At 47.9% G+C, this 24,625-nt stretch overlaps 1 protein-coding gene across 1 annotated transcript in view; it reads right to left on the reverse strand.

Annotated features, from left to right (window-relative positions):
* Positions 1–21,776, reverse strand: part of LOC309684665 (acrosin-like) — a gene marked incomplete at both ends in the record, with an annotated part of 43,979 nt that extends 22,203 nt beyond the window's left edge. The window contains one exon of the mRNA XM_082500532.1: positions 21,683–21,776. Coding sequence (XP_082356658.1) covers positions 21,683–21,776 — 94 coding nt within the window. The remainder of the gene's footprint in view (positions 1–21,682) is intronic.
* Between the last annotated feature and the right edge of the window lie 2,849 nt (positions 21,777–24,625).

Genomic DNA, 24,625 nt, shown 5'->3' on the forward strand with positions numbered 1-24,625 from the left:
AAAGAATTTCATACTTGCTTGCTTGCTTCATTTTTGATTTTGCAGCTCTCCCTCTCTTGAGTTTTTGCTTTCCCACAGACTCTCGGGAGTTGGTATCCTCCTCCTCTTGAGTTGGAAGCTCCTGTGTCAAGGCAACAAAAACATTACTCGTGCACAAGTTCTTACACTTCTACAGAACACAAATGAATGTTTCTTTCATGAAGAAGTCATGAGAAAGTGATTCTCAAAAGCATGACAGTTTCTCTCCACAAAAACAAACCTTCCCTCTCAAATTCTCCTAGCATCCTACAAGTTGAAAGTCTGCAATTAAGAGGTAGCCCACCAAGTAAGTTTAAAGAAAGCTACTCTGCCTTTTGTTAAAGGCAAAGCAACGCTTCCTAATTCTTGACTTACACAGATTCAACGGTGATTTTTGTCGCTAGTTTCCATGAAGGAAAAAAATAATCAAATCATTTAGCTGATTAATTTCAAGCTCTCTTTCGATATACTTTCAAGGAAAAAGGCAAGGCCTTGCTAAGTATGATTTGAAAAAGCGGTACAGAGCAAAAATCAAGAACATGAGACAACCAGAGGTTTGCTTACTGGTTCTTTCACAATTCGGGAAATGCTAGACACATTTTTTTCCCCTCGACCTCAAAAGAGGGGGCGAGAAGACAGGTTGGCAAGACAAGTCCGGGTCTAAATCCTGAAGCTGCACAGGATGGTCTGCTTCCCCAGCTAAAAGAGGTTGGTCACTAGGCTGCGCCTCTTCATCCCTGACTATTTTCAGCAAATTGTACCTTAAGGTTTTTCTGTTTTCTTGCACTTCTTCTGGGACTGACTGCCGTTTTTATCTCATGAGCAGTGTCAATCTGGCCCATTCCTTGACACGGAGATGCTCCCAGTGCTGCACTATCTTCAATCCCCTGAAGTTAAAAAAGGTCCGTTAAGGCAATATTCATTATCAAACAGACTAACTTCAAGTTGAACTAGATGAAACCGAGGACAGTGAAATGCTGCTTTTCCTTTCAGATCACCACTGGGTGTAAAAAGTTAAGACATGTACAAGGTACTCTCTGCTACAAGATAACAGTTCATGTGTTGAAGGGATAGAAGAGAGCATTCAGTGCTCCATTTCTGGTGTTTCTCTTCATGAGTAGCGATTTGTCCCCACTCGTGGACAAAGTGAGCAGCTTTACAATACAAGCTGCATACACAACTGCCAGTAATCATCCCATTGCAGTCCCTTCTGGACCGACTACTAACCCACACGGAGTGACCGACTCTGCACCTAACCGGGCAAAAGACAATAATGTCCCCAAAGTCTGAAGTTTCAGTCATGAGAGGTGTGACCGCAGCACTGTGCCAAACTGGCCAGGTATCACATCCGGCATCTCGACACTGCGCTTTCAGGAATAACTTGGATTACACGAGATAACACGTATATTTTAACTACCTCCACCTCGTGCTCTCTCTCTAGTTCCCTGTACTGAGCAATTCTTCTTTCCTTCTAGATCCACGTGAGATACTCAGGCTTTTATGGTGAGAACAAAAGTAGTATCTGTTACGTATTTCCAGTGACTCCGATGGTCAAGAGAATTTAACCCCTGTGTCAGCACCTTTGCCCAGCCCTCTACGTTATCGTGCTAGCCAACTATGGCAGAAGGAAGAAGCCCCTCCGCAGCAGTCTCCATAGAACCTGCTCGTTTTCTTGCCTTCTGCCTTGTCCAAAGTTGCCCAAACACACACTTCTCGTAGTCGCCAGAACCTTCTCCTGCACATTGTTCGTTGCCGCACTCTGTGCTGCTGCTGGAGCTCTCCTCTGCAGCGCTGCTGCCTGGCTGGGGGCTCCTTTTGCTGAGGCACCAGCAGAACCTGAAGATCAGGACGAGGACTGCAGCGAGCGCCCAGACCTGCCAGTGCTGCAAGGCAGCGAAGAGCAGGTCTCCCCAGGCCGAGGCGTTCTGCTCCATGTCCTGCAGCAGCCGAGTCTTGGGCTGGTTCAGCTGCTGCGCGTGCTGCTGCATGTGCTCGCAGGTGGCCTCACCCAGCTCCTGGCAGACCATGTGCAGGAGCTGGAGGATGCTCTGCACGAGCAAGGTGAGGAAGGTTGTGTCAGCCATGGCCTGTGGGAGGAGGGAGAGAAGAGGTTGAGTGGGGCTGGGAGGGCAGGAGGTGGTGGCGCAAGGGCCCTGCCGCTGCACTGCAGGGAGCTGGGGGCAGGCAGGAGAGGGGGCGAGACAGCTGGGAGGCAGCAAGGCCTGCGCCCAGCCCCGGCGGTGGCGGTGGCAGCGTGCCCGGCCCCAGGCGCTCCTGCCGGCAGCTGGGCCCTTGATGCAGGATGAGAACCCACCCCCCCGGGGGCCCGCCGTTCTGCCCGGGCTCCGCTCCGGCTCAGCCTCCCGCCGCCTGCGCACTCACCTCTGGCTCAGGCTGTGCTGGGGCAGCGCTGCCTGCGGGCGCCTTTTATAGCTGCCCCCATTGTGACACGGCCCCTCCGATGTCACAAGCACCAGAGCGCATCACTGGCATGGCCACCAACCAGCCTCCCCGCCTCAGCGCCTCACAGCTGCCCCCGGCAACCAGAGCCCCGACAGACACAGAGTACAGGCCCAGCTGACAGGACAGGGCTGCCAGTTGCTCTGCTTCCACTGCTTTAGCCGCCCCCACAGAGCATTTGCCACTGTCCCGGAGTCAGGAGAGAGAGAGAGTCTTGGCCGCTTTTCTCCTTCAGCAACAGCTAACGCCAGCTGGATGGCTTTTCCCTCTGCAGATTGACTCCGCTCACCTTGTCCTTCAGCAGCTTCTGCCACTCGTCCTGTAGGACTCCACACCGCAGCATTCCACCTTCGATGCTTTCCTACAGTACGACAAGGCCCATCAGTAACCAGAGCATGCTGGTTCTCATTAGCTGAGGGAATGAGAGTTCATGATATGGTGGAGCTTCCTCAGCACGTGTCACCACCTCCTCTGGTGGCACCCCAAAGGCCTTGCCTTTGGGCCAATTTGTGATCACTTCTACCATTCCTGGGCAATTAGGGTTTTCTGTTTGAGCTTGCTGCGTGATTAAGGCAACCCACTTACTCCAGGTAGCATCGGTGGCATGATGAGTAGAGGGAACTTTACCCTTGAACATCCAGCTCAGTCCTGGTAATGGGGGCGCCAGGAGGAGCTGTGCCTCAGGACCAATTACCTCTGAAGCAGCTCTAACTCCTTCGTATGCTGCCAAGATTTCTTTCTCAGTTGGAGTATAGTTGGCCTCGGAGCCTTTATATCCTCAACCCCAGAATCCCAGGGGTCGGCCTCGAGTCTCCCCTGGTGCTTTCTGTCAGAGGCTCCAGGTAGGGCCATTGTCCCCGGCTGCAGTGGAGAGCACATTTGTAATGTCCCGTCCAGTTCGGACTGGTCCAAGGGCTACGGCATGCACAATCTCTTCTTTAATTTGCTCAAAGGCTTGTCGTTGCTCAGGGCCCCACACAAACTCCTTTTTCTTTTGCGTTGCTTCATAGAGAGGTGTCACAAGCTGACCGTAACCTGCATTACGGTTTCTCCATTGCATTCTCCAGAGACCCACACCACCTAAGAAGGCTTGTGTTTCCTTTTTGTTAGGAGGTGGGGACATAGATGTTATTTTGTTAATCCTATGCATTGGGATCTGGCGACGGCCATCTTGCCACTTAATTCCCAAAAACTGGATTTCTTGTGCAGGTCCCTTGACCTTGCCTCTTTTAATAGCAAAACCTGCTTTCAGAAGAATCTTAATTATTTCCCTACCTTTGTGGAAAACTTCTGCTGCTGAATTACCCCACACAACGATGTCATGCATGTATTGTAGGTGTTCTGCAGCTCCACCCTTCTCCAGTGCAGTCTGGGTCAGTCCATGGCAAACAGTAGGGCTGTGTTTCCACCCCTGGGGCAGTGGATTCCAGGTGTACTGGACACCCCTCCAGGTGAAAGCAAACTGTGGCCTGCACTCTGCTGCTAAAGGAATAGCGACAAAGGCATGAGCAATGTCAATGGTAGCATGCCACTCGGCTGCCTTTGACTGCAGTTCATACTGAAGTTGTAGCATGTCTGGCACAGCAGCACTCAGTGGTGGTGTGACTTCATTCAGGCTACCACAGTCTACTGTTAATCTCCAGTCCCGTCAGAATTTCGCACTGCCCATATAGGGCTGTTAAAGGGTGAGCGAGTTCTGCTGATCACTCCTTGGCTCTCTAGCCGTCGAATCCGGTTATGGATGGGAATCGGGGAGTCCCGGTTGGTGCGATACTGTCGTTGATGCACCGTGGCGGTAGCAATTGGCACCTGCTGATCTTCAACCCTCAGCAGTCCCACAACAGAAGGGTCATCTGAAAGACCGGGTAAGGTAGACAGCTGTGTAACATCCTCAGTCTCTACAGCTGCTATACCAAAAGCCCACCGATACCCTTTTGGGTCTTTAAAATACCCTCTCTTGAGATAGTCTACGCCAAGGATGCACGGAGCATCTGGACCAGTAACAATGGGGTGTTTCTCCCATTTATTCCCAGTTAGGCTCACTTCAGCCTCTAATACAGTCAGTTCTTGAGATCCGCCTGTCACTCCAGAAATGGTGACAGTTTCTGCCCCTTTATGATTTGATGGCAATAGGGTACACTGTGCACCAGTGTCCACCAGGGCTTTATCCTTTTGTGGCTCTAATGTGCCAGGCCGTTGAATCCACACAGTCCAATAAATTCGGTTGTCCCTCTCCTCCTCCTGGCTGGAGGCAGGGCACCTCTAATGTTGACCACAGCACCTGCGATTAGCAGATCGATTCCTACCTGCTCTGTAGGATTGCTCACAGCAGGTCAGAGCAGCCTTCCTCCTGTAAGAACCCTTTCTTCTCTCTGCTTTACTTAGCAACTCAAGCACCCGTGCCTGTAGGGCTGAGGTAGGTTCTCCATCCCACTTCCTCAAGTCCTCTCCAAAGTTCCAGGGGCAAAGACACAGGAAATCTCAGAATGGGTTAGAATGGTCTTGAGTTGGAGGATGGTTTTTCTCCAGAGTAGGAGGGTTTTTTTTTTCTCTTGAGCAGGAGGGTGTTTCTTCTTAGCAACTGCAACATGGGTCTGTGCAGGGAAAGAATGGAGTTTTTCCTCCACTTTGGTTAGTTTATCAAACAGTTTATTGGTTTGCTCAATTATTTTCTGGGTCATTTGCTCTATTTTCTCAGTGGTCACAGTCAGCTTTTCCATAGCTGCCACAAAGAAGGGACGAGAGAGACTGTCTTCTTACTGTCGTACCTTATTAAGCACTTCATTTACAGTTCGTGTGTCAGTATCAGATCCTCCCCAGACCATTGTTGACAATGTGTGGGAATATGTCGATGGTGCACTTTGTACAAACTTTTTCAGCATAGACCATTTGCATGGCATTTCCTCAGGGTCTACTATCACTTGCCCATCACTATAAATCACCTCTCGCGCAGCCAGTTCTCTCAGGTACTTAATACCTTTTTCCATTTTGGTCCATTTACTTGGATGGCATTCGATATCGTCTTTATTATCCCACTATCCCAGCATCGGAGCAACCAGGAGATAAGTGTTTCACCTTCGTGACAACTGAAGTCCTTCCTGATATTCCTCAGATCTTTCCTAGAGAAGGATTTAACAACTCCCTCTACATCTGAGTCCTCCTGTGGTGAGACTGCCTGGGAAGGGGCCTCTCCAGCATCTGCTCTAGAAGGACTCTCGCCTCTGTCTGTTTTCAAAGGTCTCTTTCCCTTCTCTGGTCTTGAAGGACCCTCCCCTGGATCTTCTTCAGAAGTCTCCCCCAAGCTATGTGACTTGAGGTGGTCTTTGTCGTAAGGGGCAGGGGAAGGAGTTGACCTCTTCTTCTTCCTCCTGGTTACCGGGGCAGCTTGTACCGATTTTGATGGAGTTTGAGTAGTTTTGGTGCTGGTTGTAGTGGCTGCAGTAGGTTGTGCCGTGACAGGCGGCGGCGTGGCTTGTGCCGCTGCGGGGGGGGGGGGGCTGGGACAGGCGGCGGAGGGGCCGTTGTTCTTGCGGTGCGGGGGGTGGCTGCCGGTGGTGCTGGTGCCGCTGCGGTGGGGGGGCGGCTGTGGCTGGGCCAGGCGGGGCTGCGGTTTGCACCGCTGCAGATCGCCGAGCGGCTGCGCAGGTCTGAGTGGCAGCAGCGCATGGTCCCTTACGGCTCCCCCTGCACCCATGTTTCCTATGAAACCACCCCTGCACCACATTCAGGAGCACCAACAACAAAATCATGATCTTGAGAAGGTACCAATCCCTATAGTCAGAGCCCAAAAGGTTTCCATGCCCCAGCTCTGAGGGTGTCACATCAGCATAATTATCAAAGGGCAAAGTAAACATTCCCCAGGTAGAACCGAAAGTGTAGCTAATAACAGAACCCATCACCTGATGCCCGAGATATACAGGTAGAGCCGTTACCCAACTCATCGTGTTATACATCTGAATTGTGAACCATACCAAATCAGCACCTTTAAACCTTCGCATAAAAAGACAAAGAATAAACAAACTTTGCAACACCTTTGGCAGGTTAAACCAAGTTGACTGCACTAATGTCAACCACAGCTGTTTAAAGGCATGATACAGTATTTCCTCTAAGAATGACATGATGCAAGCTGTCTGTTTTAATCTCTGAGCAAGCTGGAATTCAAACTATTCAGGCAATTTATCACAGCTCTGGTGGAGCACTGCTCGGGCCCCACGTTGGGCGCCAATTAATCTGTCCTGGTTTAGAACAAAATCCACTCCTGGGGACCTGAGGGACCCCGGATGGGACCGACAGATGCTCCCCTCTACCACTCTACAAAGAGAGAGGCAGAGGAGGAAAAAGAGACTTAGGAGTTTAGAAGGAACTAAACTACTTTAATGAAATATTAATAATAAAATAAAAAGAAATAATGAAAAATATATATAAAACCGTATCAAGCTCCCGAGATGACAATCACGTCACCAGCTGGCACTGGGGCAGTCCCAGGCTGGACTCAGTGACGGACGGGAACTGGATTCCGGATCTGCATTCAGGATTGGGATCACAGGCAGACAAACAGAGTCCCCCTCAGACATCGGCCATTGAAGGAAGAGCGCTGACCCTTTGATCCCTCAGCTTTTCTACTGAGCATGAGGCAGATGGGATGGAATACCCTGTTGGTCAGTTTTGGGTCACCTGTCCTGTCCGCTCCTCCCTGCAGGTGGGACCCCACTATGCTTTTCCGCTTCTGACCCTCCAACGGGGCAAATCACAAAGTTGTTTGGCCGTGGGGGTTATAGCAATGAGTATAAGCAGGAGCCTCTCTGCATCCCATGCCCGGGCATCAGCTATAAACATTGGTCTGATCTCTCTGAGAGAGTGAACACTGTCTGCACAATATGCAGTTAACTTCAGTAGTTAGAAGAGGCCCCGCTAAGAAGCGAAGTTACTGAACAAAATTGGTTCTGTTTTACCTCAAACCAGGACAGTCATACAGGCAAAATTACATGTCTGCACATAAACAAAACTGCTCAGCGTTGCTTAGAATCCTGCGGGACTTTGCTTGGGGAAGTTTGAAGCGCTCTTTTACATTTCCAAGGTGGGGAGAGACACATTGCTTTTTCCAAAAAGACTGAACTGTAACAATTTATATCAAACAGTCACCTGAATGGTTGTTTTATTCTTAGATGATGGTTTCGCACGTGGACTTCTTTTCCCCCAAGTTGGTGCATTAGAAGATCCTGAAGGATATTTGTCTATAGAAAAAATACAGACATTGTTTCCTAATTCCAGCTACAATTTCAGGAAAGACTCTCTCAGTCTGAGCAGTGAATTGAATGTTACATCAGCTGAAGTGTCAGTGAAGGCATCAGGCGAATCGTACACCGTCTCTGCCCTACAAGCTGCTGTTAAATACAGACTTTCTCTCTGGCATTTTAAAGACCATTTGTAACTCGCAGAGTTTGCGTCAGCCTCACAGGATCTTCCAAATGAGGCGTTTCTGCCACAGACACCCTTGACCTCAACAAAGGGAATGTTCCTGTGCTGAAAACCTTCCCAAAGGCATCAACTGCTTTTGGATCTGATGACTCCATAGTGCAGTCTCCTCCTTTATCTCTGCTTGCGAAGGCACGAGCGGCCGGGCAGTATTACGGTTTGTGCTGGGCAGGGATTTTGCATCAGAGCACGCTGCCTAATGACTGACCACGTTCTGTAACACTTGGTTAAAAATCTTTATTATTAATACCCTGGTTTTCTGGGCATTGCAGACTAATTCCGTTCATTCCAATTACTAATTGCACAATAATCCCCAAATTTGCAGTTTATACGCAACATGTAAGTACTACCATTGGCAAATAAAATGCCAATGACGTACGGTACTAGATTGCACGCGGCTTTATTGGCAAGGTAAAAATAAAGTGAAATATGTAAAATGATTGTTACATCTGAAACAGATAGCCAAAAAGAAAGATGCAAGACTCAGAATCCCACCTGCAGGCTTCTTGTCAAATTTATGACACAGTATGTGTTATGAAGGTGACAGTAGCGTATTTCAAAGATGGAAAAAAGATGAAGGAAAATATCATCCTGCACAAATGGCAGGAAGAGTGAATTCAGTCATCTGTCCCACAAAAATCACATGCAAAAAATAACAATATAAATCACAAAAAGTTAGAGTACATTTAAATCAATAACAGAAATCTGAACAAGACCCAAGCCCATGTTTATCCAACATGAAAAATAATCCTAAATAATGAAAAAAATCATAAATCCATCATAAACCTCCAGTGAAATCCTAGTTGTGGAAAAACACCATGCAAAGCAAGGTCATTCTTTCATCCCCTGCTGGGAGGAAACATCTGAACAAGAAACTCTTCTTGAGAAAAAACTGAAATTTTACTGCAAAACTGATACTATTGCTATCAATATTTAGATATCAATGAAAATGAGAAGTCAAAGGTGGACTAATCCACAGTTTATTACATATTTCAAAAGAATTAATCACATAAAAGAGGGTGTAAAAAGTGGGGATGAGTATGTTACTGCACATTGGCACATTATCGCATTCATCCCTCTGTTGGCAGAGAAATTAATTCCTGCTATGAAGGCAGCTAAATTACTCTTCGTTAATATTCTGTCTGACTAATTGTAAAGCTTTACAAAGCTTTACATTTCTCCCTATGCATACCGTTGCAAACTACTTCTGAAAATTATGCTGGATCAAATTTACTCTTGCCCATATTTAGGCAGAAATAACTTAATAGTCACCCGCAGGGACAAAACCAAAAGCAGCACAATACAGACAGGTATATTTGAGGCATTTTAAGAACCTTGTGTAAGCAGGAACCCACCTGTAGATCCATTGAACTTTGGTTCTTGGGTGACAGTGACAGTACAGTGGACTACACATGCTGCGCTTCGAGGTTCTGAAGAACTGAAATGTCTTTCTTCCAGTTTCTCTCACATAAGGTGTAGAAGCAGCACTTTCACCATCCTTATGTCGACCCCTTTGTTGGTGACGTGGTTTTACTTTGGGGTCTGAAGTGTGAATTCCTAAACGTGAAAAAACAAACTTAAACAATAAAGTTGGGCTATTACTCAAAATTTGACATATTGCAGGAGACTGGAGGCTGGAAGACAAGATTAAATAAATGTTCTTTGTTGATAGCCCAGTCCAAACATGTACTGACCATGTTTGACCCTGAGAACAGAAGTTAACTAGGTAGCGCTAAATCATCTAACAGTTTAGTCAATGAAAATTAATAAGCCAACTGTTTTCTCAAAATACCTCAAGCAGCTTTAAGTTTGCTCATCACAGGCTCCACGGGTTTTTGAAATTCCCATCTTTTTTTTCACAGAATCACGGGCTGGCAGGGGTTGGAAGGTACTCTGGAGATCCTCTTGTCCAACCCCCCTGCCAGAGCAGGGTCACCTACAGCAGGTTGGACAGGAATGCATCCAGGTGGGTTTTGAATCTCTCCAGAAAGGGAGCCTCCACAACCTCTCTGGACAACCTGTTCCAGCACTCTGGCTCCCTCAAAGTAAAGAAGTTCCTCCTCATGTTGAGATGGAGTTTCCCATGTTCCAGTTTGTGCCCGTTGCCCCTTGTCCTGTCACTGGGCACCGCTGAAAAGAGTCTTGCCCTGTCCTTACTGCATCAGTTGACCTAACAGAGACTATCATCTCTTTCCACAGATTTTTTGTCTCATTTAGATTTTTTTAGTTTTTACAGATTCTTTTGGAATGCCTCTCACCTCATGTGAGCAACCATTTTCAAAATCTACATTCTGTTTTCTTAGTTCTTCCAGTTCTTTTTCAGTCTTGGAGGCTCTTACTCCAACAGCACAGTCAACAGCGACACTGGTACTTCTCAGTTTTTGCTGTAGAGTAATTTTCTCTTTCTCAGGCCCACAACATCCAGTAAATTTACATTGAAAACTTCATTTGCTAACTTTCTTCCTTTAGGAGAAAATATTTTCTGTCTTAAAGAATCCGCATTTGCAAATTGCTTACTGAATCACACCCCCTTTTATCTTTAATAAGGTTACCTTATAGACAGTATAGCTTTACCAAAAACAAAAACAAAAAACCAAAACAGCCCCAAACCTGGAAAAAACAATGAACAGTATCACACATGTCATAAACCACGTGACGATCGTGGCTGTGTTCTACATGAAATTCATGAGAGACTTGCTAAGAATAAATGCCATTTTGCAGCCGTTTCAGACCACAATCTAACAACAGCTACAACCACCGTCACCGTTTCCTTTCTCTTCTGCATCTTTTAGCAGTCAAACCCTGCCATTACGGTACTGAAGTAAACGGAACATTTGCAGAGGGTTTGCACATATGTCTTTAAGAGACCTATGTGATCATGAATGGCTACTGAAAAAATCACAGTCAATATTCCTGTAAGCAATTCTGGGTCTTTTTAATTGGACTTCTCCGGTTTGGCCCTGCCTTCATTCAAAACAACTGCTGCTACTAAGGGGCAGACAGAAAGCAAAGTCACGGAAAAAGGAAAAAACAAGCACAATTTGAGAAAAATATCTCTAGACATTAAGCAACATGTATTTTAAAAGCCTCAAATTAATTGGAAGCGTAAGTGCAGGCCTAGAGTAATATTTAATTTCCTAAATAGTCTGAATGTCATTATACAAGCATGCTATAATATCCCCGTATACTTTATGATTGGTAAGGGATCTTAAATTGTACAAAAAGGTCAGGAAGCATTAATATAGCAGTACTGAGCAACAGGAGCAGTAACAAAGAGCACGGTGAACGTGAAGAAGTTACAGTCACGAAACTGCTTTTCTTCTGGTCAGGTTTGGTTGGGTGGGTCGGTTTTTTTAGAGGCAATAGGGAGAGTTGGCCTGCCTGCACCGAGGCTGATGTCTTTCAAAGCCACGGTCTAAGTAACACATTCCTTGTCTTCTCTTACATCTTTTTTTGTTTGTTTGTTTCTTCACATTTCTTCTCAAGTTTGTTTTCCAACTATTTAATTTTTTTCTGAAGTGCAGCTATCAGATTTTACTCATCAGCTTTGCTCTGAAAAATTACACGCTTTCACAAACATAAAGTTTAATGACCACTACCTAAGTGTTTTTCTCCACTCAAAAAAGAAGGACTTCCTATTGGCAGAATTAGTTTACATTCTAAAGTGAATAACAAGCAGCAAGTAGCTGAATTAAAAAATAAATAGACGATTCCACTGTAAATCCTTTACTTTTCTTCTGAAAGGAGAAAAAAGGAACAGCCAGGAAGATCACCAAGTTCCATTTTCCAAAGAAGCCTTAAAAGTGGTAATTGAACTCCTCACACTCCTTCAAACTTATTTCAAGGAGCAAGTATTTTTTCAGGCTCTTCATGTTGTTTAAGGCATCTTCCAACAGCAAAGATAACAGCTCACAGGTAACCCAGCTGATGAGCAAACGTAAATTTTAAAATCAAGTGTAAGTCTCAACGCTTAGCCAAGAGTACTTAATCTTTCCCCCCAAACCCAGAACATCGATGCAGAAACTTGACCAACATCAAACATGATTTTAAAAATCACTTCTACCTCAATGCTGCTGCTCAGCCTCCTGACTCCTTTCCTCAGTTCTTCATCTTCTTTTTCCACTTCATGTTTTTCTCTCAGCAATTTAGCAAACGCTTTTTGTTTTCTCTGGAGTTCTTGGTTCAGCTCAGCCTTTTCATCTGACAAAGCACTTTCCCTGCTTTTCCTTATTTTAAGGTTATCTGTAAATTTTGTAATTGGATATTTTAATTTCTCTATCTGTGTCTAGAAGACAACAAACCAACCAGCCAACCAAACAGCAACCCCCCGAAATCAGGACTATCAACAATACAACAATGCAATACAATGATATGTTACCCAGTACTCACTGTCAGCCCCTTTGTTTGGCAACAGTCTCCTGGACTTTCTATTTGTGTTGCAGCAGAAATAGTCTGCTGTTCAGCATCAGCAGTCGTTTCTGCTCGGTGGTCCAGAAGTGCTTTACTCAAAGACTGAAAATAAGAAATTCACATTCTATTAAGTGAAGGAGCTGCTAATATGAACATTACAAAACAAGAAAAGCCAATTATATTTTACTCTCTTATATTATGCAATTATATTCTACACCCTGCTGTACTATACACGGAGTCTGAAGCATTAAGCAACGTGAAACGTTTATGTAACATAGGGATTAATTTTTGTTGACTAACTTTCTGCTGCTTCTCTTTTTTGCCTAACTGGCTCATCCACTGTTCCACCAGGTTTTTCAGCGTTGCTGTGAGTGCTCTATTGTTTTCTTCTTGTGGGGATCTCTAGTTCAGCCTTTACATTTGCTAATTCCTTCTCCACCTGCATTGACATACCAGCAGAATATGCAGGTAATGCAAGAAAAACTTGTGAAGACATATCTCAGGGTAGCTGATGTTTCTATCGCCCAAAATCACTTGGGCAGGAGTCTGAATCGCTCTCTATTAGTAATGCTGCCAGTATCTTTCCTCGAGAAACGGCATTGAGTCATAGTACTAGAGGCTGAGTTTAGAGATGCCTTTAGATGGGACATTTCCTTAAATGCCGTCACTGTCCTTGGTGTGAGCGATTATGTGCTAAAGTTTGCTAGGACAGCTGGCTAGAAGTGTTGGTTAAATAGTCCTGCGCGTAGGATTGCAGTACAAGTATTTTGCCACCTGTACAAATTGCCAAATATTCAGTGAAGCTCAGTAGCCTAAGCTGGCATTTTAAACTTGCGGTTGACTGTCTTCAGGCTGAATCGTGTTTTCTTGATGTTTGATAATGCGCTGTACACATTAAGATTTCTCTTTTTGCCTCTTACTGCAACCAAAAGGGTTTGCACTGCACGTAGTTGCCCAGTAGTGAAACGTGTGCGTTGACATACCAGTAGAGGCCAGTGCACAGCACCTTAAATCAATCAACAGCTATGGTAGCTCGTGTGCTAGAAGTGAGTGGAAACAGACTTACCCTTACGTATGCTTTTACACTAACAAAGCAGCAGCTGTTCTGTCTTGGAAGCAGAAACATTTACATGCCATCAAGTTCTTCAATTTGCAGTAGCGCTGTCAGCAGCTGAAAGAAGGTTGCACATAAGCATATGGAGAGGAAGAAAACCCAAAGCAAACCAAACTTGGGAGGAAAAAGAATACTTTCATTTATTGCTTTTGCGTTGTGTTTTTTTAAAGGTCCAAGTCTCCCTATAGTGCTTCGTTTTACTCCAGTTCGTATACCTACTCCACGTTAAGACCAGGAGATATGCAGAACAAACACCGGAAGAGAAGAAGAGGGGATGAGAAGGAAGGATTTTGCAAGGCTGATTTGTTAGAAGGTGCGAGAAAACCAAGACAGCCAGTTACAGCAGAAGATGTTAGAACAGACTCTCCCTTCAAGAAACAAAGAAGCAGCACTTAGGATCTATTTCAGATGGATTTTCCTGAAAGCAGATGTGTTTTGCTTTAGTATTACTATGTTTTAGTATTCGGCTTAGTGTATTTTGTTTAGTGTTACTATGTATTTGGTTTAGTGTTACTATGTATTAGTATTTGGTTTAGTATTACTATGTCACTTTTAGTGTCACTATGTCACTTTTAGTATTACTATGTTACTTTCTGCCCCTTTATGTCACTTTCTGTTTAGGCTTCTGTTTGAAATGGCAGTTAATACATTGACTGTCAATTCTGGATTTGGGGGTTTGGTTTCTTTTTTTTTTTTTTTTTTTTTTTCAGTGGGATTTGTTTTGTTGGGTATTTTTTCAATTCTTCTGCAGTATTACCCTAGGGTTGTATACAAGTTGTGGAATGATTACTAAAACTGATCAACAATACATCATTGTTCACGCATTAAGGAAAGGTATAAACTCAAAAGGCTTCTAGGGCAAAATACAGCCGCAGCTGGTAGGTGAAGAATCCGCTACATCTGTGATTGCCTGTACCATATTGCTTACAAAGCAACGCGGGGAGTGGAGGGGGCTGGAGACTCCAAGGCCAAACCCTGTGATAATCCGGAAAGCATGGGAACGAGGTGGTACCACGGAAGGAAAACAGTGCGAAGGATGGAGCAGAGTGGAGACACTGCAGCTAAAACTTTGGGATAAACTGAGAACCTGGGGACCAAATGGAGCCCTCGAAGGTCTTATGGAACTGATAAACGGCCCACTTGTTACCCTGAGCCAACAATCTGTCATTTTTTTTGATGAAAGGCTGTCCTTTAGTGAACTTTGCTCATTAGAGTGTCATTATAATACCAAAACACACCTCCATCCCAAAAGCTCCCCGCCTCCAAGGTGCGACCATTCCTCCTTGAGTCTGCGCCCTGAATTTTTCGTCAGCTATACCTTTAAATGCGAGGCAAGGAAATTTTACACCTATCATAATGAAAGTATTTATGACTAGAGTCACTCAAACTCCACCTTGAAGATAAAAAATAGTATAAAAATAGCCCAAGAAAAGGGGGATGTGAGTGAAGACACCATTGTGGACTTCTGGGACCAGTCGACGGGCTAGGTCTCTCTTCCCCCGCAATAAGGACGCTTGTGGGTAAGATTCGAACACTTGGCTATACCAAGTGCTTCCCCCGGAAACTTAGAAATCTCTGTACAGAGTGGGTTTATAACTTAGCGCTTTTGTAACCGAGCTCTATTGCTAGCATCTTTCGTATTTGCACGTGCTTTGCAGACAGTCACTATCACCGGCAATCCAAAAGAACTTGTGTAGCTGTTGTTTAAATAAACTGTACTGTGTAGGCAGCTCGTCGTTTGGGTTTCTCATTGAACGCGACCGAAGCGTGGCCGTGTTAGTTCATGAGCACAGCTGGGCTGAAGGTGCAGTCCTCTGTTAGTGTATTCAGAAGCGTAACAGTGTAATATATGAAACGCGCCTGGACTGATAGGGGTGAAGTGGGCATCGCTCAGAATGTAAACCTAGCCGCACCTCGCCTCCCACCTCGGTGAGGAGTGTTAGAACGCGAGGGGGTATATTTTCTGCCAAAACTACTTTGCCCCTCAACGCAACACAAGTGTCATGGATATATTGTTTCCCCTTGACGGATTGGAGGCAATACTTCGGTATTCCTGTAGAATACTCCAGTCGAGAGCTTTCCTAATGTCTGCTTGGTGCCTGAAGAACCACAAAAGGAGAGAGGCTGTGCCTGCCATGAGAGAACATGGGCCTGTTTTTCCACAGAACTAGGCACAAAATATTATGAGAAGAAGGAAGCTTGAATCTTCCAGTAAGAGAGTTGGGGATGTTCAGCCGGGAGGAGAGAAGGCTCTGGGGAGACCTTATAGTCATAGGGCAAGGGGTAATGTCTTGATGCTGGAAGAGGGTAGATTTAGATTAGCTATTAGGAAGAAATTTTTCACTCTGAGGGTGGTAAGACACTGGAAGAGGTTGCCCAGAGAAGCTGTGGAAGCTCCATCCTGGAGGTGTTCAAGGCCAGGCCGGATAGGGCTTAGAGCAACTTGGTCTAGTGGGAGGTGTCCCTGCCCAGGGCAGGGGGGTTGGAAGGAGACAATCTTTAAAGTTCCTTCCAAGCTATGATTCCTCTATGATTCCTTCCTCTATGATTCTATGATGATGAGGAAGGAGAGAGACCACAAGGAGGACGGGTACAGGGAGTGAGACATACAGGCAGAAAAAGCAGGAGCGGGAAGAGGCCAGAGAGACTGTTAACAACAGAGGGATGCAGAGCGGGACAAAGAGGCAGAGAATGAGAAAACAGCAGTGTGCTTCAGGACAGAGTGAGAGGAAGAGAAAAAGAGGAAAACGGAGCAGGACAGAGGAAGAGCAAGAACAACAAAGGGACAGGTAGCATGCCAGAGAAAGAGAGGGGCTGGAGACTAGAGCAGGGGCAGGGAGCAGGATACAAGAATCGCCAGATTAAGAGAGGTACAGGGAAGCAAAAGAGGGAACCAGCTAGGGAAAGGCTGGGGGAGCACAGGCACAGGGAGGGATCCAGATGCAGCACAGGGGCGACACAGCCCCAAGGGCACAGGACTCAACGCAGTTCCTGCTCTCGGTGCTGCCGGCAGAATTTGACAGTTCAGGCACTTCTGTCTCTGTCTCTCTCAGATCATACATCACTGGCGCTGGGGCCAGGGCAGTTGAGGGGGCTCTGGGAGTTGGGGTGCGCGCTGCCTGTGCCCGGGGGGGTCTCTCTCCATCCCCTTCCCCTCCCCGACTCCCGGGTCCCTCCCGGGGCTGCCCCTGCCACTCCCGGCTCATGCTGACTGGGACCCCATGGCTGCGGGCGGTTTGGGGCTCCCCCACTGCCCTCGGGTGGCCCCAGCCCTCCCCTCAGCCCAGCGGCAGCTGGAGCAGGGACTGCGCCTCCTGAGACCGCCAGGGCAGCCCGGCAGCGGCCTGTGGGCCCATGAGAGCTGCCGGCGTGCCCCGGGCAGGAACATGGCTGCCGGGCAGCCCCGTGCCCCGGGACTACAGCTCCCAGCATGCCCCGGGGCGCGCCTGCTCCCAGCATGCCCCGCGGCACCCCTTCCTGCCCTCGGGCCCCTGCCCCACCCCGCAGCCACCCCGGCCTCCTCCTCGGGCTGCCCTGGCCCAGGGCCAGGTCCCGGAGCGGAACCTCCTGGGAAAAGGAACCCGTCGTACCAGGGTGGGCACAGTTGAAAACCAAACCCCTTCAACAGCCGCACACACCGGCACTCGCTTCTGTTGCACACACCCCGCTGCCTGCCTGCAGGAAGAGGCAGCCGCCTCGTTCTTGAGCGCTCCCCTGGAGCAGCACCACTGTGTAGCTCAAAAGCCCAAAATGCCTGTAAAAACTTAAGCACAGGCTAATTCTGGGCACCTTTTCCTCTTTTTAGGCCCTCTGGTTAAAGACTCATCTGTTGAGACGTGGCTCAGGACCACGCCAGGACCAGCAGAACTGCTTTCTGCATCCCGTGGTGGTGACAGGCAGAGCGACAGGTTAGTGGGACCAGGTCCGCCTGCTGAGTGTCAGGGTCACCCTCGCCTGTTTTTTCCCAGCGAAGCCCCAACCGGTGCTGGTCCCGAGCTGCAGCCGTGGGGCCGAGGCTTAAGGAGCCGGGCATTCCTGCGGGTGCTGCACCCTACAGGGCCCCCCCACCACCACTGGCTACCCTGGACTTCCCCATGTTGTCTCCAGCTCTGCTTTCTGCCAGCAGCGGGGGCACCGCAAAACGGCTTGTCTGCTCCCCAAAGCTGTCCTGACCCTTGTCTGCAGTTCATATGTGGTGTCCACAACACACCGGTGATTTGGGGGCGGCAGGTCTCTCTTGCGGCACCCTGGGAACGGGGCCAAGCAAACCCCATCCCTCCCTTTCGATCTTTGTCCAAAGGGAGATTAAGCAGAGATGTACCTAGTGCTGGAGAGCGTCCTGCAGGGATGCGGGTTATGGACTGGTAGGGTTGCAGTTTGCTCGGGTTACGGGGTGGCAAGGGCTATGCTATGCCAGAGTTGAAGCGAGTTAGGATTAAAGTGTGTTATTGTTATGGACAGAATCTGGGTTTGTTGGTCCCGGGAAAGAGGGAAGTTAGGTTGTTTTTACCTTATCTTGTGTTCTGTGTGGTCTTTCTTTGGGGGGTGGGGGATCCTTTTTTTAGCTTGTTTCTCTGTTTAGGGTTTGGATTTTTGTATAATTTGTCCAATGTTTCTTCTGGTTGATTTTTTGCTGCTCTGTTCAATTGGGTTGTGTTTTCTTTCTTGAAGCCGTCATTTCTGGCCTGCTGCAGGTCTAGTGCAGGTCAGGCAGTGTCAATTCTGGTGCGGTCCGACTCCTTTCTGGCGAGTCGGTAGGTAGGTAGGTGTGGAGGACTTGGGGTTCATGGAGAATGACTGCCAGACGACTAACGGGTGCTTCTGGGGCGGGGTGAGAGGACTTCTGGCTTGTAAGCAACGTCCGCCAGAGGACTAAGTGTACTTCTGAATGCCAAATTCATGGTCATTTCTCCTGTTTTGAGGAAGAGCCCTGTGAAGACACCAGCCACACGGAAGGACAAGGGTTTCTCCAAGGCTAGGTGGCTCTTTGTTTCTTTGCTTTGGAGCAAAGAGGCTACTATCATTATGTTTGGTGACATTTTGTAAAGTCCTGGCCTGAGTATGGCATGACTTGAAACATCGCTGAACAAATGGTGGAGGTTTCTCTGTGTGTTCCAGATGCTTTGGGTTTGAACGTCTGCTCGTGGTGGTGCCATCACGCAGTCCTTAGCTCCTGATTTCTAAGCCTCTGAGATTTCTAGCCAGGAGTGAGATGTCCAGAAAGGGCTGTGCTTGTACCCTGCTGTCAGCCTTCAGACTAGAGAAATGTCTGGTAGCGGTGTATGCTTAGCGGTAGTGTAACTCAAACGGATCTTAAGTGGGCCCCCTTTAGAGTAGAGAAGAGAACGTGAGAACCACTTCAGTAAGTGGGTCTCTTGAGGGTGAAAGTAGCTGCTTTAACTTTTGGGGGTTGTTTGTGCATTTTTTGGCAGTATCTACTCTAGAGTCTACTTCAGCAAAAGAAGAAGAAATCACTTCCAATTTCTGTGTCTGACTACAAGAACTAAGCTGATCATAGAGAGAAGTGATAGGAAGAGCCGTTTGTTGTCGTTCTTGACTACCACATCTGACGTGTTGTGCTTTCCCTGTGCCTCGGGTGTTGTTTTGTGCCTGGCCCTGGTCTGATGTGCCGGGTCTGCATCTCTGTTGGTTGCCAGATGCAAGGCAAAGGGCTTATCCTCATTTAAAACTATTTGTCTCGTTTCAGAAACTGTGTCCATTGACGTAGAAATGCAACCCTTCCTAATGTCTTTGTGCACTAGTAGAGAAGCAGCGGGGGTTTTTGAGGGCAGTGCCTGTGAAAGAGCCTTTAGGAGATCCTGTCCCTTGACTCAGATGGGGCCGTGAAGAGTTTGAGAAAGTCACGGGTGTTTTGGTGTGCAGTTTTTGTTGCGTAGGAGAGCTGTGAGGCTGGGAGGAAAGACTGTGGGGAGGAGGGAATGTGCTTAGTTACACATCAAAGGCAGATAAAATCAGTATCTAAGTAAGGGTCAGTGTAACTATTCAGAATTTTGGCTGTTTAACTGTTGACCTGAACTTGTACCAAAACGGACTTGCTGGCACTTCTCTTCTAGTCCATGCGTGGGTACAGGAAAGAAGGCAGCAGACGTACACACGAGCTAAACCCCCTTTTTATTTCTGGCCATAAAGGTGCCTCTCAGCTGGGAGCCTGAGAAGGACCCCGTGTTACAATTCTTCGTTCCTTATGCACCATCTTAAGGCTACTCACATATTGATGGTTACAGTTTGAAAAACCTACTGCTTTGGCCAGGAGGTTGCCTTCTACCATTGACTTTTGAGTATTTGTTCACGTGCCCCCCTGTGCAAGCACACTTAATGCATATTTATGAGCTGAGTTGGCACTGTTTTGTTTGAAATTTGCCACTTTCAGCTCGTTTCCATCTGGTTTCTTTTAACAATAGACTCACTTAAATGGGCAAGGTCACAGTCAGTCAAGTTCTCTTGCGCATATCTTTGGAGCTTTTTCTTATTGTTGCGTCAAAAGGGATGTAGTTTCGATCTTTGCCTGTCAGAGTCCCAGGACTTTCCCTGATTTATCTGTCAGAGTCTCAGCAAAGGACTTTCACTGAGTCAGATTCACAACAATCCAAGTGAGTTATTTTATTGAGAGTGACCAAACAGATTCAAGATTGCCGTGTATAAATTCACCGACTACAACAGTGCTACTAATTAAGGTTAGTATTGCTAGCAAAAGTAATAATAATAATACTACCACGGCCCGGGGGTGCCATTCACCCGAGGGTGAAAGGCGCAGCGCATACCCAGAAAGGCGTCCCTGCCTGGGCTGGAGGAAGAGAACGCAGCTGGTCTGTCAGGTATCGAGGTTCTTCTCTCCCAATTGAACCGTCCCATCTTTTTATCCCCAAACTTACGAGGTTTCCTTCCCCGAGGGGGCGTGTAGTATGATTTGGGTGGAGAGACGAGTGCTATAGTCATGAATGTTTAGCATGATCTCTATAATCTTCGTTAGCATATGTCAGCTTTGATATGCATTTCACAGGTAATGAGGCAGAGGTCAGTGATCGGGCATGACAGCCTTTTGAAGAAACAAAGAAGTACACGGGTTCCTGTTATCTGGTTGTCTTAGCTGATGAAAGGCAGGGCCGTCCTGCCTACACAGGGCTCCCTCCTTATCTGCATCCCGTTACAGCCAGAGCAGTCTCTGCTCGCCCGAGTCATCAAGGCCAGGCTTAATTGATCTTTGAGCACTGAGACTTCACCTCATTATCCAAGTTGCACACTGACGTACCGCAGTCGGCTGGTCAGCTTTTTCCCCAGGGCTAGTTCAAAGCCTATGCAGCAAGACGCAGCTGCTGCCTGGCAAGTTTCTTCCTATCCCACAGGATTTCAAACTTTCCATGGGAGAGGGGGAGGGCCAAAGCTCTTGTATCACAGCTTGGCTTGATCTGGGAAGGCAAAGTAAAGAGCACGTGGTGGTGACAGGCACTTCTGTCCTGTGAGCTGTGCAAATCAGTCAATCTCTGTTGACAGTCTTTCATAAATAGGGACTCTGAAAAGTGGAAGTTGTTTCTCCCTTCCTGTGGGAGAACGCACTGGGGCTTTGTTGTCAGAGAAGCAAGCGGTGAGCGCTGCTGGTTAGGTGCAGCTCGCTTGGCAGATGCTTGTGCTCATCTCTGGGCCCCCAGGTCTGAGGCGTGCCTTTGCCCGCCACCCAAGCTGTGCTGCCGGCTCTTGGGAGATGGGGGTACCGAGGACAGAAGTTCCAGTCAACCAATCAGGGAGGATTTCTTCCTGGTTCTAGCATTCCAGGTTTTCAAAAAAGCCAGCAAAGAAGTTTTCTGAGGAAACGTGACCCAGGAAGGTGAAAGGTTGAGCTCTGATTACTGTCTGAGCGGATTGTGTCTGTGTGGATTGTGTCTGTGTGGATTGTGTCTGTCCTCAGTCAGGCACGCAGGCACTTTCCAATGAGAAATGGGACTGTTGCAGGCAGAAGTGAGCAATCAGGATCCAAAGTCTGCTTTGTTGAAGGCAATCAGGGGGAAATGTGTGGTTGGAGCCTTCTTGGTCGCTTACCCTTTGATTTCAGAGCTGTCGTCTTCTCCGAAACTTGCAGTGCTCTTACTGAAGTCTCAAAATTATAGGGATAAAGCAGATCATCCTCACCCATCCTGATCATCTTCCTCCACCTTCTGTTCCTTCTGCTCTTTGTTGCGGTCCTTTTACCCTTCTTCTCCTCCTTCTGTCTCTCCGCCTGTTTGTCGTCCATATCCCCTTCCTCTTCCTCCCCCTTCCTCTCACTCCTCCTCCACAGCTTCATCCTCTACACTCCTCCTCCTCAACTTCATCCTTCTTCTCCTGTTAGTCATCCTGATTTTCCTGTGCATCCTCTCGCTCATCCTCTTCTTGATTCTCCTCCTCCTTCTTCTCCTCTTCCTCCCGCGCCTCCTCCAGCGCCTCCTCTTTGTTCTGTTCTTCTTCATCCCGTATGACATCCTATATGACTTCCTCTCTTCTTTCTCTTCATCTTCCTCCTCTTCATATTCCCATGCCTCTTCATTCTCCTCTCCTTTTTCCTTCCTCCTTCTCCTCGTTTTGGTAGGCAAAACCCTAGGTTAGGGTCAGGGTTAGGGTTAGGGTGTCGGGTTAGGGTTAGGGTTTAGGGCTAGGGTTAGGGTTAGGGTGTCGGGTTAGGGTGTCGGGTTAGGGTGTCGGGTTAGGGTTAGGGTGTCGGGTTAGGGTTAGGGTTAGGGTGTCGGGTTAGGGTTAGGGTGTCGGGTTAGGGTGTTGGGTTAGGGTTAGGGTTAGGGTTAGGGTTAGGGTGTCGGGTTAGGGTTAGGGTGTCGGGTTAGGGTGTCGGGTTAAGGTTAGGGTGTCGGGTTAGGGTGTCGGGTTAGGGTGTCGGGTTAGGGTTAGGGTGTCGGGTTAGGGTGTCGGGTTAGGGTTAGGGTGTCGGGTTAGGGTGTCGGGTTAGGGTGTCGGGTTAGGGTGTCGGGTTAGGGTTAGGGTTAGGGTGTCGGGTTAGGGTTAGGGTTAGGGTGTCGGGTTAGGGTTAGGGTTAGGGTTAGGGTTAGGGTTAGGGTGTCGGGTTAGGGTTAGGGTTAGGGGTTAGGGTTAGGGTTAGGGTTAGGGTTAGGGTTAGGGTTAGGGTTAGGGTGTCGGGTTAGGGTTAGGGTGTCGGGTTAGGGTTAGGGTTAGGGGTTAGGGTTAGGGTTAGGGTTAGGGTGTCGGGTTAGGGTTAGGGTGTCGGGTTAGGGTTAGGGTTAGGGGTTAGGGTTAGGGTTAGGGTGTCGGGTTAGGGTTAGGGTTAGGGTGTCGGGTTAGGGTTAGGGGTTAGGGTGTCGGGTTAGGGTTAGGGTGTCGGGTTAGGGTGTCGGGTTAGGGTTAGGGTGTCGGGTTAGGGTGTCGGGTTAGGGTGTCGGGTTAGGGTTAGGGTTAGGGTTAGGGGTTAGGGTTAGGGTTAGGGTGTCGGGTTAGGGTTAGGGTTAGGGTTAGGGTTAGGGTTAGGGTGTCGGGTTAGGGTGTCGGGTTAGGGTTAGGGTTAGGGTTAGGGTTAGGGTTAGGGGTTAGGGTTAGGGTTAGGGTTAGGGTTAGGGTTAGGGTTAGGGTGTCGGGTTAGGGTTAGGGTTAGGGTGTCGGGTTAGGGTTAGGGTGTCGGGTTAGGGGTTAGGGTTAGGGTTAGGGTTAGGGTTAGGGTTAGGGTTAGGGTTAGGGTTAGGGTTAGGGTTAGGGTGTCGGGTTAGGGTTAGGGTTAGGGTTAGGGGGTTAGGGTTAGGGTTAGGGTTAGGGTTAGGGTTAGGGTTAGGGTTAGGGTTAGGGTTAGGGTTAGGGTTAGGGGTTAGGGTTAGGGTTAGGGTTAGGGTTAGGGTTAGGGTTAGGGTTAGGGTTAGGGTTAGGGTTAGGGTTAGGGTTAGGGTTAGGGTTAGGGTTAGGGTTAGGGTTAGGGTTAGGGTTAGGGTTAGGGTTAGGGTTAGGGTTAGGGTTAGGGTTAGGGTTAGGGTTAGGGTTAGGGTTAGGGTTAGGGTTAGGGTTAGGGTTAGGGTTAGGGTTAGGGTTAGGGTTAGGGTTAGGGTTAGGGTTAGGGTTAGGGTTAGGGTTAGGGTTAGGGTTAGGGTTAGGGTTAGGGTTAGGGTTAGGGTTAGGGTTAGGGTTAGGGTTAGGGTTAGGGTTAGGGTTAGGGTTAGGGTTAGGGTTAGGGTTAGGGTTAGGGTTAGGGTTAGGGTTAGGGTTAGGGTTAGGGTTAGGGTTAGGGTTAGGGTTAGGGTTAGGGTTAGGGTTAGGGTTAGGGTTAGGGTTAGGGTTAGGGTTAGGGTTAGGGTTAGGGTTAGGGTTAGGGTTAGGGTTAGGGTTAGGGTTAGGGTTAGGGTTAGGGTTAGGGTTAGGGTTAGGGTTAGGGTTAGGGTTAGGGTTAGGGTTAGGGTTAGGGTTAGGGTTAGGGTTAGGGTTAGGGTTAGGGTTAGGGTTAGGGTTAGGGTTAGGGTTAGGGTTAGGGTTAGGGTTAGGGTTAGGGTTAGGGTTAGGGTTAGGGTTAGGGTTAGGGTTAGGGTTAGGGTTAGGGTTAGGGTTAGGGTTAGGGTTAGGGTTAGGGTTAGGGTTAGGGTTAGGGTTAGGGTTAGGGTTAGGGTTAGGGTTAGGGTTAGGGTTAGGGTTAGGGTTAGGGTTAGGGTTAGGGTTAGGGTTAGGGTTAGGGTTAGGGTTAGGGTTAGGGTTAGGGTTAGGGTTAGGGTTAGGGTTAGGGTTAGGGTTAGGGTTAGGGTTAGGGTTAGGGTTAGGGTTAGGGTTAGGGTTAGGGTTAGGGTTAGGGTTAGGGTTAGGGTTAGGGTTAGGGTTAGGGTTAGGGTTAGGGTTAGGGTTAGGGTTAGGGTTAGGGTTAGGGTTAGGGTTAGGGTTAGGGTTAGGGTTAGGGTTAGGGTTAGGGTTAGGGTTAGGGTTAGGGTTAGGGTTAGGGTTAGGGTTAGGGTTAGGGTTAGGGTTAGGGTTAGGGTTAGGGTTAGGGTTAGGGTTAGGGTTAGGGTTAGGGTTAGGGTTAGGGTTAGGGTTAGGGTTAGGGTTAGGGTTAGGGTTAGGGTTAGGGTTAGGGTTAGGGTTAGGGTTAGGGTTAGGGTTAGGGTTAGGGTTAGGGTTAGGGTTAGGGTTAGGGTTAGGGTTAGGGTTAGGGTTAGGGTTAGG

The sequence above is a fragment of the Vanellus vanellus genome (genome assembly GCF_965231255.1).
Source record: "Vanellus vanellus genome assembly, contig: HAP1_SCAFFOLD_366, whole genome shotgun sequence".
NCBI classification, from domain to species: Eukaryota; Metazoa; Chordata; class Aves; order Charadriiformes; family Charadriidae; genus Vanellus; species Vanellus vanellus.